General features: G+C 38.7%; 2 protein-coding genes across 7 annotated transcripts in view; both read left to right on the top strand.

The window, feature by feature from the left end:
* LOC107197642 (zinc-binding protein A33-like) overlaps positions 1-9,196 on the top strand; it is a 35,983-nt gene extending 26,787 nt beyond the window's left edge. Inside the window, exon 9 of the mRNA XM_049482086.1 lies at positions 8,918-9,196. Within this exon, the coding sequence (XP_049338043.1) occupies positions 8,918-9,145 (228 nt within the window). The 3' untranslated portion in view covers positions 9,146-9,196. The remainder of the gene's footprint in view (positions 1-8,917) is intronic.
* A 1,437-nt stretch (positions 9,197-10,633) lies between these two features.
* The window catches only part of LOC103029930 (E3 ubiquitin-protein ligase TRIM39-like), a 54,774-nt gene continuing 49,936 nt past the window's right edge, over positions 10,634-15,471 (top strand). For 3 of the 6 annotated variants that reach the window (XM_049482084.1, XM_049482077.1, XM_049482085.1), the window contains exons 1-5: positions 10,634-10,726; positions 12,037-12,626; positions 12,723-12,818; positions 12,902-13,135; positions 13,231-13,381. In XM_049482084.1, the coding sequence (XP_049338041.1) occupies positions 12,039-12,626; positions 12,723-12,818; positions 12,902-13,135; positions 13,231-13,381 (1,069 nt within the window). In that variant the 5' untranslated portion in view covers positions 10,634-10,726; positions 12,037-12,038. Of the gene's footprint in view, positions 10,727-11,672; positions 11,762-12,036; positions 12,627-12,722; positions 12,819-12,901; positions 13,136-13,230; positions 13,382-15,471 lie in introns of all 6 variants that reach the window. The other 3 variants (XM_049482080.1, XM_049482079.1, XM_049482082.1) reach the window with 3 other exon arrangements.

Here is a 15,471-nt window from a genome sequence, read left to right as displayed (position 1 = left end):
TCGCAGAAATCCATACCTGTTGGAAAAGAAAACATACCGAAACAAAAGGATCTTGAAAGGTGGACCTACCTTAAAGGAATACACTTACCGCATATCGAAGCCGACATTGGATTGCTCATAGGAGCAAATGTGCCCAAAGCTATGGAGCCATGGGAGGTGGTGAGCAGTGTTGGCGATGGGCCATATGCCGTGCGAACCAAGCTAGGCTGGACTGTGAATGGGCCTTTGAGGGAAACATATAGCAGTGAAACCAAAGGAAGGCTAAAGAGGACAACAGCAAACCGCATATCAGTCAGCAGTTTGGAGAACCTGTGGCTACAACAGTTCAAGGTGGATTTTCCGGAATGTGGAAAACATGAAGAAGTGGAGATGTCCAGGGAAGACCATCAGTACATGGACATGGTCACGGAATCTGCTGCACTGATTGATGGTCACTACTCCTTATGTCTACCACTCAAGAACAGATTGGTTCACATGCCAAACAATCGACCAGTAGCTGAACAGCGAGCACAAAACCTAAAGCGGAAGTTTCTCCGAAACGACAGTTACAGACAGGAGTATACAGACTTTATGGAAGACCTGATAAGGAAGCGCTATGCAGTGCAACTTACAGAGGATGAACTGAAGCACAAAGAAGGGAAGGTGTGGTATATACCACACCACGCCGTATACCACCCTGTCAAACAGACGCTAAGGGTTGTGTTCGATTGTGCAGCATCGTATCAAGGCACATCCCTGAACGACCAACTGCTTCAAGGTCCAGACTTGACCAGCAGTCTGATTGGTGTCGTGATACGATTCAGACAAGAGCATGTTGCAATCATGGCAGACGTGGAAGCAATGTTCCACCAAGTTAAGGTGTCTGAGGAAGACACTGACCTGCTCAGGTTCCTCTGGTGGAAAGATGGCGACTGCAACCAGACGTTGACGGAGCACAAGATGACTGTGCACTTATTTGGGGCCACATCCTCACCGAGTTGCGCCAGCTTTGCTTTGAGGAGGTGCGCTGAAGACCAGAGAGGACAGTTCAGACCCGAAGTGGTCCAGACTGTCTTACAGAACTTTTACGTAGACGACTGCCTCAAGTCTGTTGCTACAGAGGAGGCAGCTGTATCCATGTGTCAAGACCTCATGAAGATCTGTGCCAAAGGAGGCTTCCGTCTCACCAAATGGGTGAGTAACCGCCGGAAAGTACTTGACTCCATTCCCAAGTCTGAATTGGCAACAGAAATGAAAACGTTGGATCTGGATCATGACGATCTACCTATAGAGAGGGCTCTCGGTCTCAACTGGTGTGTTGAGTCAGACGTCTTCAAATTCAAGATCATTATCAGAGATCGCCCATTCACCAGGAGAGGAATTCTCTCAGTTATTGGTTCAGTCTATGATCCATTAGGCATTTTGGCACCCGTAGTCTTGCCAGCGAAAGCTATCTTGCAAGAACTATGCAGGTTGAAGATTGGATGGGACGACGACTTACCTGAGCATGTGAAGAAGCAGTGGATGGACTGGCTAGCTAGTCTTCCTGCCTTGGAGAATTTCTCAGTGGCCAGATGTCTCAAGCATGAAGAGTTAGGAAGTTGCGTATTTGCACAATTACATCACTTTGCAGATGCGAGTGAGGATGCGTACGGGTCGGTAAGCTACCTTCTCTTGCGCAATGCAGACAATAAGACGCACTGCACAATCATGATGGGCAAGTCCAGAGTAGCGCCTCTTAGGCCTCCTACCATTCCCCGGATGGAATTAATTGCAGCTGTGATGGCCATTAAGATGGATGGTGTCCTAAGAAGAGAGCTTCAACTGGATCTTGCAGAATCCCGATTTTGGACTGACAGTACGGTGGTACTCCGGTATCTGCAGAATGAGACCACACGTTTCCGCACGTTTGTGGCAAACAGAGTTTCGGCTATCCTAAAAAACTCCACTGATGTGGAGCAGTGGAGACACGTCAGCACTGACGTGAATCCAGCCGACTTCGCGTCTAGAGGGCAAAGGGTGGACCAATTCCTGAAGAACACCACATGGGTGTCTGGACCCGAGTTTCTCCATGGTCCCGAAGAGTGTTGGCCCAACACTCCATTGAGCCACACAAAACTTAGGGCAGATGATCCTGAGATCAAAAAAGTCACAGTGAATCGAGTGGAAGTGGAAGAGAATATCACTCCATTCAAAAGACTAATCAACCACTTCTCATCTTGGATCAAACTGAAAAGAATCATGGCGTGGTTCCTGAAGTTGAAGGCCATGCTGCGAAGCCTCTATCAAAAACGCAAAAAGCTGCGTGCGGTCGACACTGAGAACAGTGCAGTTCAAAGTGAACAGCTGATCCAAAGCCAGATTGACCGTTTCAAGGCGAGCATTAGACCTACTCAGCTTTCAGTGGAAGACCTGGAGCAAGCAGAACTTGATATAATCAAATTCTGTCAGAAAGAGAAATACGCAGAGGAGATTGCGGCTTTGCACAAAGGTCAGAGCGTGAAGCGCAGTAGTCACTTGTACAAGCTAAACCCAGTACTTCAAGATGACCTGTTGCGAGTAGGCGGAAGACTGAGTTGGGCAGCTATGCCAGAAAGTAGCAAGCAGCCAGTCATCCTGTCCAGAGACTTTCACATAACAGACTTACTCCTCCAACAGATTCACTCAAAGACTGGACACGGAGGGCGCAATCACATGCTCTCTGAGCTGCGCCAAAGATTTTGGATTCCGAGCGCCAACATGGCCATTAGGAAGGTCATTGGGAAGTGTGTGACGTGCCGCCGCTTGCATGGGAAAGTTGGAACCCAACTTATGGCTGATCTTCCACAAGAGCGAGTGATCCCTGATGACCCACCTTTCACTCGAATTGGTGTGGATTATTTCGGACCACTGGAGGTCAAGCATGGAAGAACCATCTTGAAGAAGTATGGAGTCATATTCACTTGTTTAGCCATTCACGCAGTGCATATTGAGTTGGCCTCGTCATTAGACACTGATTCGTGCCTTAACGCGATTCGGCGCTTCATAGCGCGCAGAGGACAAGTGAAAGAGATTCGCTCGGATAACGGGACGAATTTCGTTGCTGCCAATCGCGAGCTGAAGGCAGCCATTGCTGATTGGAACTCCTCAGAGTTTCAGCATCTGTTCCACCAGCATGGGATCAAGTGGACGTTCAACCCTCCCACCGCATCACATCACGGTGGAGCATGGGAGAGGTTGATACGATCAATCAGGAAAGTGCTGAATTCAACTGTGAGAGAACAGATCCTTGATGAGGAAGGCCTTCTTACTGTCCTGTGCGAGGCAGAGTCGATCATCAACAGTCGTCCGATCACCAAGGCATCCAACGATCCGAATGATTTAGAGGCTTTGACGCCTAATCATTTGCTGTTGCTGAAGACGACGCCCTCATTGCCTCCAGGCTTGTTTGACCAGGACGACCTCTACTCTAGGCGCAGGTGGAAACAGGTGCAATATCTGTCCGACTTGTTTTGGAAGAGATGGATCAAGGAGTACCTGCCTCAACTACAGGAGCGCCAGCGTTGGGCCACAGCATCCAAGAACTTTGCTGAAGGAGACGTCGTTCTTCTTGTGAATGACTGTGCACCTAGAAACTCCTGGATTATGGGCAAGATCATCGAAGCAGTTCCAGACAAGAACGGTCTGGTCCGCAGAGTCAAGATAAAGACAAAGACTACCGTCTTGGACAGACCCATTACGAAGATATGTCTGCTTGTGGAGTCTGACTGGGCTAGTGGTAAAGACTAAGCCCCTACGATGAGCCATGTGCTAGCAACCTCTGGCTCTACTTTCTCTCTTTATTTCTGTACCTCCTTTCTCTCTTTCTTTTCTTTCTTTATTGCAGATGGAGCGATTATGGACTTCATAAAGTTTTGACTAGAAATATGGACATTTAGTTTGCTTTGTTCATAAAATCTTGGTTATGGGACAGAAATTTGCATGTTTCTTATACGTGGATATGATTCATATTTTACTTAGTAAGAAGAAGTTTTGGTAATTGTTCTATGTTACTTTGTTATTAGAACAATTAGGGGCCGGTTAATGTAGGCGCCAGATGCCTATTTTATGCCTAGTTTTGAATTTTCCACATATTATGTGTATTTGATATTTATATTTCATGTTATAATGTCATATTGATAAGATATTTGATACTGATTTAAATTTATGCTTGATGTATATATATTAATAATTTAAGTAAAAACATATGTAAAAGGTTAAAATGTGGATTTAGAATAATTACAGGAAGTGACATAGTTGACCTTTAATCACATGGTGCCAATGGGGGCAGACATTTTTGATTGCTGCTGTTAGAGTGAGAGGGCAGAAGGAAGGTGGGAGCCTCACAGGTTTTTTTTGACCGTGCGATGCCGTGGCTATAGTCAGGCTGTGGAGTGACTATAATTTACATTAGTGGACGCTTAAGAGGCAAAGGTACATGTGTATTCGTTTTGGATATCATTTTTTTGTGAAATAAAAAATACAAAACACGACTTTGGTGGAAGATATCTTTGCTGTTGGATCCTGTATCACGCGTCAGCCACAAAGCTCCAACCTATGAAGATTTTTGTTTAGAATACCCTACACAAACAATAATAACAAAGTGACAATCAAATAGAATCAACAATACTTATAAACTATTGAATAAAAATACCAATCATTAATTAACACAATACTTTACTAAAAATTAAACTGAAAATATAGACAGCAGTATTTTTTATTATAAATTTATTAAAATTACATATTCTCTCTTTCTTTCTTTTTCTCTCTCTTTCTTCTTTTTCTCACACACCCACCCACATTCTTTCCATCATACCTGAATAAATTTACTGGGAAGAACAAAAGGGGGTATGTGCAGGTGAAAGTAAAACTTTAAAAATTACAGTCACTACGCTGCTGGAGTTTTCCCTGGGTAGAGGCTTTCTAAAACTTCGCAAACTCTGACTCTCAGGTAAGTGAAGATAAAATAGAGAGCTATTTAATTGTGTGTGATATTTAATACATTAAAATAAACTGTATCAGATATAATTAACAATCAGTTTGAGGGAAGCTTTATTATTATGTATCCAAGCAACTACTGTGATAGGACGCTGTTGATTTTTTTTTTCTTCTTATGTTTCTTCTTCTTCTTTTCCTAACCCAAAATTATTTTTTGATGTAGCATTTTATAGAAATTAAACTCTACCAATAGTTATGTCTACTAATGATGGGCAAACTAAACCTTACAAAAATGTGCTGATCTTTGTGGTATCTTTTTATTTTAAGTAAAATATTTTATCAAACTGATAATGTCAAAATTGATTTCCAAAGGTTTTTTTTTTATCAAAACACACACAAAATGTTTACTCTAGAAGCATATGCCAACGGAAAATATGACATTTAATGTCACATATATTTTCTATATTGAGGTGTGTACAATTAAGAAGCTGAAGGATAATGCATTTTAGGAAGTCCTTAACTTAAACTTGCTTAATGCTCAAATAAAGCACTTAGAGGCTCTAGGAGAGTGAAACCAGCTTTGGTTTAACAGCCAGAAACCGCTACAAACCTGGTTCAGGGTAGATAAGAACACCAATTCACAAAAATCTTGACAATAATTCTCAGCAGCACTTAATAGTACACAATGTTGCTCTTTTTAAATTCTAACATAATTATTTAGGAACATCAGCCGTAGTTAGAGAAGAGGTGCCAGCAGTGCATGCTGGGATTGAGAGGATAACCGTGCCCTGCTGTACCTCCTCCCCGTGCTCTCTAATCACACACACTATTAACTACACACTGTTGACAGCACAGTCGCCACAATATGCTAGTTGGGTATCAAGAAATTGTTGAATGTTTTTATTGATATATTTATCTACTGTAAGTATAGTGATGAAATATCTGTGTGATATTGACTTTTTAATTAGCTTTTTAAGCAACTGAATAAAAGGCAATGTTCTAAAAGACAACATTTTTTAAAAGAAGTTTAGGGGTGCCAGTACTTTTAGGCATGACCGTAAATGGGCTGATAGTGCCTGAAACCTGTCAGTTGCCACTTGTTTTCAGTCTTCAAAACTTTAAAAACAGGTCCAGCTGAGAAACCTTCCTGAGAGGGGAGAGGCAGGACAGAAATGTATTCTGAGCTAGGACCTCAGTACTGACATTTATCTTAAAATAAGAGCATCATTGTAGTATCACTACTACTTATTGTTTAGCACTCTGCTAACTGCGCAGCTAAGTGTGTAGCTCTGGTGAAGCAGACAGGACATTATGAGAGCTGCATTGCACTGCGTATTTATGTAAAATCCTGTATTATTACTCATTATTATGTTAGGCCACATAATTCTTTCACTTTCAGTTACTGTTCTGTGTCTCTCAGCTTATCTAAAAATGCAGGTAAACATGTCTTTCACATGATGTAGCATGTAGCGTGAATTCCTGACACAGGGGAAGTCCAGGAGCAAGAAATACCAGTTCCCATTTCACTGTTTTAAACCGTGACTTTCTTGAAATTAGAGGCATTGGGCCTGTCACTAAGCATTATGATTATATAAAGCATCTAAATGTTTCATTTCTCCACAGTCATGGCTTCTTCCTGCTGCATCCTGTCTGAAGACCAGTTCCTGTGCGGTGTCTGTCTGCGCATGTTCACTGATCCAGTCTCTACTTCATGTGGACACAACTTCTGTAAATCCTGCCTTGATGTATACTGGGACAACAGTGACCGCTGCAAGTGCCCAGTGTGTAACAAGGTATTTGAGAAGAAGCCAGATCTGTCGGTCAACACTTTCATCTCTAAAAGAACAGCTCAGTTCAGAAAATGGACTGAAGTTAACTCAAGAATAGATCATGAACATGAGGAGAGTAAGTGAAAACAAGATAAAAAAAGCAAAAAAGCAAATAAAAAAGGAGGTGTTGGCATGTGACAGATATGTTTATATTTTGTACTTAAGGTTTTAAATAAAGCATTTAAATAAAAGCTTGCCTGGAGTTGAGACAATGGATGGCACTAAAGAAAAGAAAATATTAAAGCTTAATTGGGTATAAACCAGTGCGGATTTTGAAAATAGTGTGTGTGTGTGTGTGTGTGTGTGTGTGTCACCTTGTCCAGGGAGCCTTGTGTCCATGAATTCCAGCTTTATTAACTGATTATTATTGTATATTTAGAATCTTGCTGTGAGAAACTGGACTTGTGTTTACAGCTGCTGCTAAAATTAGTGTAATTAAATGTTGTGTTTTGTGCTTAGAGTACTTTTACATGTTAACACATACATACTAAACTTTATCCTGTGTTTATAGAAAAGAGAAGTCAACAGAAAGCAGAAGGTACAGTCTCAATTTACAATCATTATTATTGAACAAGTTGAGAAACATTTTTTGAGATTTGCCATTTGTTTGATGGACTTAATTTACTTTTTTTGTTGTATGATGTCTGTTTATACTGCAGGCACTAACTGGTTTATGGGGAAATGGCTGGTTCTAGTTCTAGTACTGTTTCTACTCTCCCTTGCATTCATTTTCCTGACATCAGGCACTGTGTGGATGTCTTTCTATGCAGGTATTATTTCATTTTCACTGATATGGATTTATTGATGATGAATTAACAATTACATTTCTCCTTAATCTGAGGGTCTTAGTTTATCACACTTCTTACATTAAACACTATTTATTGTATCACATTATTTTAAGACAAAACTAAACTCTTTTTTTTTTAAATAAGATGACTTGTTTTTTTGTTTCTAAAATGCCATCTGATCTTTAATTACATCTTCAAGCAGAAAATAAGTTTGACCAAAAATATTCACACTATTCTAATGGAATATTAAGCCTTGCACAAATTCTGACACATACACACACATATATATTTCAACTCATGTTTCACTCACTTATTAAGCTCATGATTAGCTCACTCATGTTTCAAAGAATCCAAAGACATTCAGGTGAGAAATACACTCAGGCCATAACCTGAATTAGTTGTTTATTACAGGGCACAATCACATCAATTTATGAAAAATATTTTTGCTACAGCAATCAATCTTACATTTTGAGCACCATAATATGGACTAGAGAATATATGTAACATGCTACAAACAAATTGGTGGAGTGCAACCATGATGGTGAGTAAAGGTCAATGCAAACTACAACACAACCAGAAATGAGAGATATTTGGATAGCTAACAATAATAAAACAAAAAAAGAGACTAAAAAGAGAAAATAATACCAGCTAACCTGAGGAAACCTAACCTAATACAATAAGAAGTCCCTGCACTCTTACCTAGTGTCTCTAGACAAAGGTTACCTCAGTTATGGAATGTATTTACCAACACAGGCTAACCTGTGTAGGCCCGATCCACTGAACCCAAAAAACACCACCCTTAAAATGATCCCAAATAGTTGGGGGGAAGTTAAATGTAGAAAGAAAGACCACAACACTATGACTCACAATCATACAAACATTAGAAGCTCCAAAGGTTCTGTTTTTTTAGTATAACCTTCTTATGTGCAACATATTTTAAGGTTTAGGATAAACTACTGGATAAAGAAACATTTAAACATCGACATATTAACATCCCACACTGTGTTTCTCTCAGTGGACGTGACTCTGGATCCTGATACGGCTCATCCCAATCTCATCCTGTCTGATGATGGAAAACAAGTGACAATTGGAGACACAAATCAGAAACTTTCTTATAATCCAAAGAGATTTGATACATGTGTTAATGTTCTGGGAAAGGAGGGATTCTCTTCAGGGAGATTTTACTATGAGGTGCAGGTCAGCGGGAAGACTGAGTGGAATATAGGAGTGGCCAGAGAGTCTGTTTTCAGAAAAGGGTTTGAAAAACTAAGTCCACAGAATGGATTCTGGGCTATAATTCTGAGGAATGGGAATGAGTATCAGGGTTTTAGTGATCCTCCAGTCTCCCTCTCCTTCCCCCAGAAGGTGGGGGTGTTTGTGGATTATGAGGAGGGTCTGGTCTCCTTTTATGATGTGGAGGCCAGGTCTCATATCTACTCTTTCACTGGTCAGTCTTTCACTGAGAAACTCTATCCGTACTTCAGCCCCTGTTTTAATGATGATGGTAAAAATTCAGCTCCAATGATCATCTCTGATGGGTTTAAGACTACACTAATAAAATATTTAAGGATATTTATTACTGGTGGTTTGTAATATCTGACTGTCACTTTGAAGTATACTTGTCTCAGTAACATTTGTAAAATCTTGCATATCTCCTATTTTATTGATTATGCCTAAATAAATTGCATGATTTAACAGCAAGTATTAATACAACTGAATGCAAAAAAAAATAATGTTACTTTTGTAATGAAATCAACTGAGTAACAAGTCTTTTTTATGTTTTGTCTTTTGTTTGAGCCTGTGTCCAGATGTATGCTAAGCTGCTTTGTGTCATCTATTGTAAAAAAACTCTATACAAATAAACTTTGTTTAAAACATAAAACATAAGGCCCTAGCGGGGGGTACCCTAGTGGGTATTTTACTAAGAGATGTGTAACACGTTTTAAATACATACAGCTCTGGAAAAAAATAAGAGACCACTTAAAAATAATTTTCTTTTATTTTCCCAAATTGAAAACTTCTGGAATATAATCAAGAGGAAGATGGATGAACTGCTTAATTTTTTGCACCAAGTGTGGCATAAAGTTATCCAAAAGCAGTGTGTAAGACTGGTGGAGGAGAACATGCCAAGATGCATGAAAAATGTGAATAAAAAACAGGGTTATTCCACCTAATATTGATTTCTGAAAGCTCTTCATCTTTTTTTTTGACATTGCCAATAAATGCTCTAAATGACAATAGTTGTATTTGGAATTTAGGAATGTTGTCCGTAGGTTATAATATAAAACAGCAATGTTTATTTTACTCAAACATATACCTATAAATAGCAAAATCAGAGAAACTGATTCAAAAACTAAAGTGATCTCTAACATTTTTCCAGAGCTGTATGTTTGTAGGTATCATTTTATAATGTGGAGGCCCAGAATTCCCACAAAAAATGTTTTGATCCATCTGTTAAAAAAACTCCTGAAAAGCTGGCTCTAGACATTGTGTCATTCAGCCATTACATTATATTGACAGAAACAGATGAAAGTTATTTGATCATTTAATGCCTATTACCTTGTTTTTGTTCTTATTTTATATGATCTTATATACTATTTTTGTATTATTTTATAAGATTCATTTGGAGGAAGCATCTGCATGGACATTGATTAAGGCTAATTAAGTGCTTTTCTTAAGTTGTTAGCACTGTTGTATTCACTAGTTACTTGTCTAAGCCTTGAAAATGGTCTCTGGCTGAAAGCTGACACATTAAAAGTGATTTTTATGTGGATTTGAGTGTGTGGATCCTTTTCCCCAGTTTTACTTTTGACCTTTTCAGCTCAACCACTGAAAGACCTACGACCCACAACTCTAAGACCTAAGTTTTGTTTAAGACAAGCTGCATTCTTTGTTGATCATTTATATAGGTCCAAAAGGTGTGTGAGAAATAATACTATAAAAAGGGAACCAAAATATATATATATTTTATACCATATATTTTTATAGTATTATTGTGTAGAGACAGAAAGATACACACACACAGTAAGATACACACACACACACACACAGTAGTGTCTATAGTTCTCTTTTAAACAGAACAGTACGGGGCGCTATTGTGCATTTTTTGAGAAACGAAACCGAAACTTAAGACTTTTTTCCTGAACAGAGGCTTTACAACACCTTGGCTCTCAGGTAACTCAGGATATTAATCTTTTAATATTCACTCTATGTAGAATTGGTATACTTTCCTACAATACTGAAAAGAGCGAGTTACTGAGTTAACCTACCAGAATAGGGTAGGTTCTATTTTTTGTTTCTAGATGAGCAGCTGGTATTGAGCTGGTTTAAATATGTGGGCATCTGTAAGAATGAATGCATTGTTTTACGCTATTTTAAGTTGTATCCATTGCTGACACAGATGTGCAAATGCACACATATGGGACCCTTCAGAGCAGATATGGTCCTATGGGCACCATGCCTAATGCCAGACGCGAGCTAGAGGACCAGATAGTGAAATGCGTTCTGCCCGAATCTGGGAAGGATCAGCTCCGCTTACTGCTGTACTCCTCCCGCCGGCTCTGGATCAGCTCCTGATCAACTGCTCTCAAGCGTTTTACTGCTATCATGCAGCGTTTCTCAGTCCTGCTCTGTACTTTTGGGAGTTTACTGCTGTAATACAAGAAAAGCAATAAATATGCAGCGCAGACCAGAAGGAACACTGCTTTAATGATCTTTACACTTCAATAAAGAGTCAATCCAAATCAGTAAACCCATAACCAATAAACATTGATCAATCTCAGTTTTGATTAGGTGCATCATCTTTCCTAACTAGATTTTAAAATATAAAAACTTACATTTCCATACTAGTTTTAAACATTATAATTTACTAAACTACATAAAAAAAACGCAACACATTACTAAACTACATTTTAAGACAAACTTTCCTAACTGCACTTTAAAATATAAAACTAATACTTCCCCAATAGATTCTAAAATATAAACATGATATTTTACTAAACTACATTTTAAAATATAAACACATTACGTTCCCAAGGTTACCAGGTTGTTAAAATAAAAATGTAATATTTATTTGATCAGTTAAAATATCTTATACGAGATATCCTGATTTCTTCTGCAGACAGCTGTAGAGAACCTCTTCTGATGAGAACATTCTTGGACCCTAAGACCTGTATTGTATTACTTGACACTTGGTGCATCAGCTTGTATGTAAGCATCTTAAAGATGACAGAAAAAGAAAATGTTTTATTTGTTGGACATACAACAAAACATATATAATAACAAACAAATACAGTCTCCTGTCATTTAACAAATATGATATACTTTTACTTATTTGTAACATATATTATTGTAACATGAATTTATTTACAGATAATTTGTAGTTTACACCTTATAATTTTAAAATTACTTTAAATAAATTCCTAGTAGCATCCAACATGCATTTGGATTAAACTAAATCATCAAGCAATTTTATTTTTCCCCAGTCATGGCTTCGTCCATCCCCATCCTGTCTGAAGATCAGTTCCAGTGCTCTATCTGTCTGGACGTGTTCACTGATCCAGTCTCTACTCCATGTGGACACAACTTCTGTAAATCCTGCCTTGCAGGACACTGGGATAACAGTGACCGATGGAAGTGTCCACTGTGTAACAAGATTTTCGAGAACCGTCCAGATCTGTCTGTCAACACTTTAATCTCTGAAACAGCAACTCAGCTCAGAAAATCTCTTGAAATTAATGCAAGAAGAGCTGGAGAGGAAAATCCCAACAACCCAACTAAAGTGACATGTGATGCTTGTACTGGTCTTAAAATGAAATCTGTGAAAATGTGTCTTAATTGTGGAGCATCCTACTGTGAGACTCACTTAGAGCCTCATAAAAATATCCCAATACTCAAGAAACACACACTCATCGATCCAGTGGAGAACCTGGTGGACTACATCTGCAAGAAGCATGAGAGACCCCTGGAGCTGTTCTGTAGAGATGATCAGATGTGTGTGTGCCTGCTCTGCACTGTGACTGACCACAAGACTCACAACACTGTTCCCATACAGGAGGCGAGTGAAGAAGTGAAGGTAATAACTAATGATATCTTGAAGTTTTTAATACATTTCATTCTGGATCATGATAAATTCATAAATCTGTTAATGTATGTTCATTTCTGTCCACAGACTCACATGAAGAAAACCCAGACAGATCTGCAGAAAATGATCCAGCACAGATTAGAGAAGACTGAGAAGATCAAAGAGTCATTGGAGCTCAGCAAAGTAGGTTTAATGTTACATTAGTTTACCTTATTGATTTTAATAACTTTTCAGGCAATACCTGTGTGATGATTTTGTTTTTTTAGAAAAGCACAGAGGATGAAACTGCAGGTGGTGTTGAAGTCTTCACTGCTCTGATACGCTCCATAGAGAGAAGTCAGGCTGAGCTGCTTAAGTCAATGGAGGAGAAGCGGAAAGCAGCAGAGAGGCAGGCTGAAGATCTCATTAAAGATCTGGAGCAGGAAATCACTGAGCTAAAGAGGAGAGACACTGAGCTGGAGCAGCTCTCACACACTGAGGATCACCTCCATCTCCTACAGGTCAGTGTTCCTCTATCTGCTCAATGGTAATGCAGCACATCTCACAACAACACTGCCCATGCTGAGGATCTCTCCTCTCTCCTGCTGGACTGTAGATTTACCCATCCCTGTGCAGACCCCCACACACCACCAACTGGACTGATATCAGCCTTACAACTCATTCCAGTGTGGAGATTCTGAGGACCTCTCTTTCACAGCTGCAGAAAACCCTAAACAAGGAATTTGATAAAGAACTGCAAAAACTAAGTAAGTGAGCTCTAAATGTATCCCACATTTTTTGTACATCAATGCATTCCCATAGTATGTGGTCCTATGTGGGATTAATAAAAAATACATGTGTAAATAGGTTTGAGTAACTTTTTACTCAAAGTAATATACTTCAAATGAGCACAAATACAGTAATTTTTAGATAGGCCTTGCTTAATATACATACAGTTTTTTCCCCTATTGTCCTGACTTTACCTAAATCAATAAACAGATTATTATAATTAATAAGTGTATATTGTACTTTTTTATTTTGTGTTTATAGAAGGAAGAAGTAAACAGAAGGCAACAGGTAAGGTGTACAACATTTACTTTAATTTGCAAAAAAAAGACATATGAATATAGCTTGCATTTTAATTACTCATTTGACAGTTTCATTATTTGTTTGTTTGTTTGTTTTTTTGCAGTTCTTATCTGGTTTAGGAAAAACTTGATGAGAGTACTGCTTCTACTGTCACTCACATTTATTTTCTTGATGCCAAGCTATCTGTGGATTTCACTCTGTGCAGGTGAAAAATGTTTATTGTCACTCACATGATTTACTCAAATTACGAATTAGTTCATTTCTCTGCTCACAATGACTACTATATGTCTTAAACAAAACTATTAACTTAATCCTGCTTTCCATTGAAATCTAATGACATTTACCGCTCATACTGTGAGTAGCAGAGCTAACAAACACCACTAACCACACAAACAGCAAATGTTCAAAATAACAGCATGTTTAGCTCAGGGTAAGCAACTATTTTCAGTTGTGTTTTTACTTTAAGATCCACAGTGTTGTAGCTACAGGGGAATTTACAGACATTCACAGCTAGAGTTTATATTTTTTTAATGTGCTTGAAAGTAAAATGTAAAGTGCATTTCATGTGCATATTACAGAGGTCACAGTAAACAAAATCGTAATTATATATGTATATATATTTACTTTTAAAGTCAAATGAGTCTTGAACATTTATCTACACATATATCTCCTGAAAACCCTAAAGCCCTTCCATATATATTTGCCCAAATAGGTTAATGTCTGATCGATCTATCTCTAGTTCTTTGTGATGTATTTTGTTACAATTAATGGTGAAAAATCCTTTTGTCACCTCTGTAATTATATCAAATAATATGTGTTTCTTTTCTCAGTGGATGTGACTCTGGATCCTGATACAGCTCATCCCGAACTCATCCTGTCTGATGATGGAAAACAAGTGACAATTGGATACACATATCAGAATCTTCCTGACAATCCAGAGCGATTTGATTATGCTGCCTCTGTCTTGGGAAAGGAGGGATTCTCCTCAGGGAGATTTTACTATGAGGTGCAGGTCAGCGGAAAGACTGACTGGGATTTAGGAGTGGCCAGAGAGTCCATTAACAGGAAGGGTTATATTACACTGACTCCACAGAATGGATTCTGGACTATGGTTCTGAGAAATGGGAATGAGTATATAGCTGGTGCTGGTCCCTCAGTCTCCCTCTCTCTGAGAGAGAATATCCAGAAGGTGGGGGTGTTTGTGGATTATGAGGAGGGTCTGGTCTCCTTTTATGATGTGGAGGCCAGGTCTCATATCTACTCTTTTACTGGTCAGTCTTTCACTGGGAAACTCTACCCATACTTCAGCCCCTGTTTTAATGATGGAGGTAAAAACTCAGCTCCACTGATCATCTCTGGTGGATTGAAAGGCCTGGGTTCTATTTTTAGATATTTAGCTTTTTCTGTTTAGACAAATCTGACTGTGAAATACACAAATAAGCTCAATCCTACATTTACACCTTTCGCTTACACATATAAAGATATTTGCTTTGTGAATTAATATGCAAATTAATTGCTAGTTAATTATTTTCAAAAATACCTAAATAGTGGGAAGCAGTCATTATTTCTATAAATTTCTGTTATCTCACTTTGTATTTTTTATGCTTGCATTGATGTTGATTGTTGATATGGAAGAAACAGCTTTAACAGAGTGGTGGGCTTTACAAATTGTTGAATGGCAGGAAATTTCTACTCTCTTCTTTTTATTTCTTACTATGTTATAGTAAGTCCATCCTCATATAATAACACTCCAGTTTGAATAATCTAC

This window comes from Astyanax mexicanus, chromosome 8 (assembly GCF_023375975.1).
Source record: "Astyanax mexicanus isolate ESR-SI-001 chromosome 8, AstMex3_surface, whole genome shotgun sequence".
Classification (NCBI taxonomy): Eukaryota; Metazoa; Chordata; class Actinopteri; order Characiformes; family Acestrorhamphidae; genus Astyanax; species Astyanax mexicanus.
This window is presented reverse-complemented; position numbering and strand designations above follow the sequence as displayed.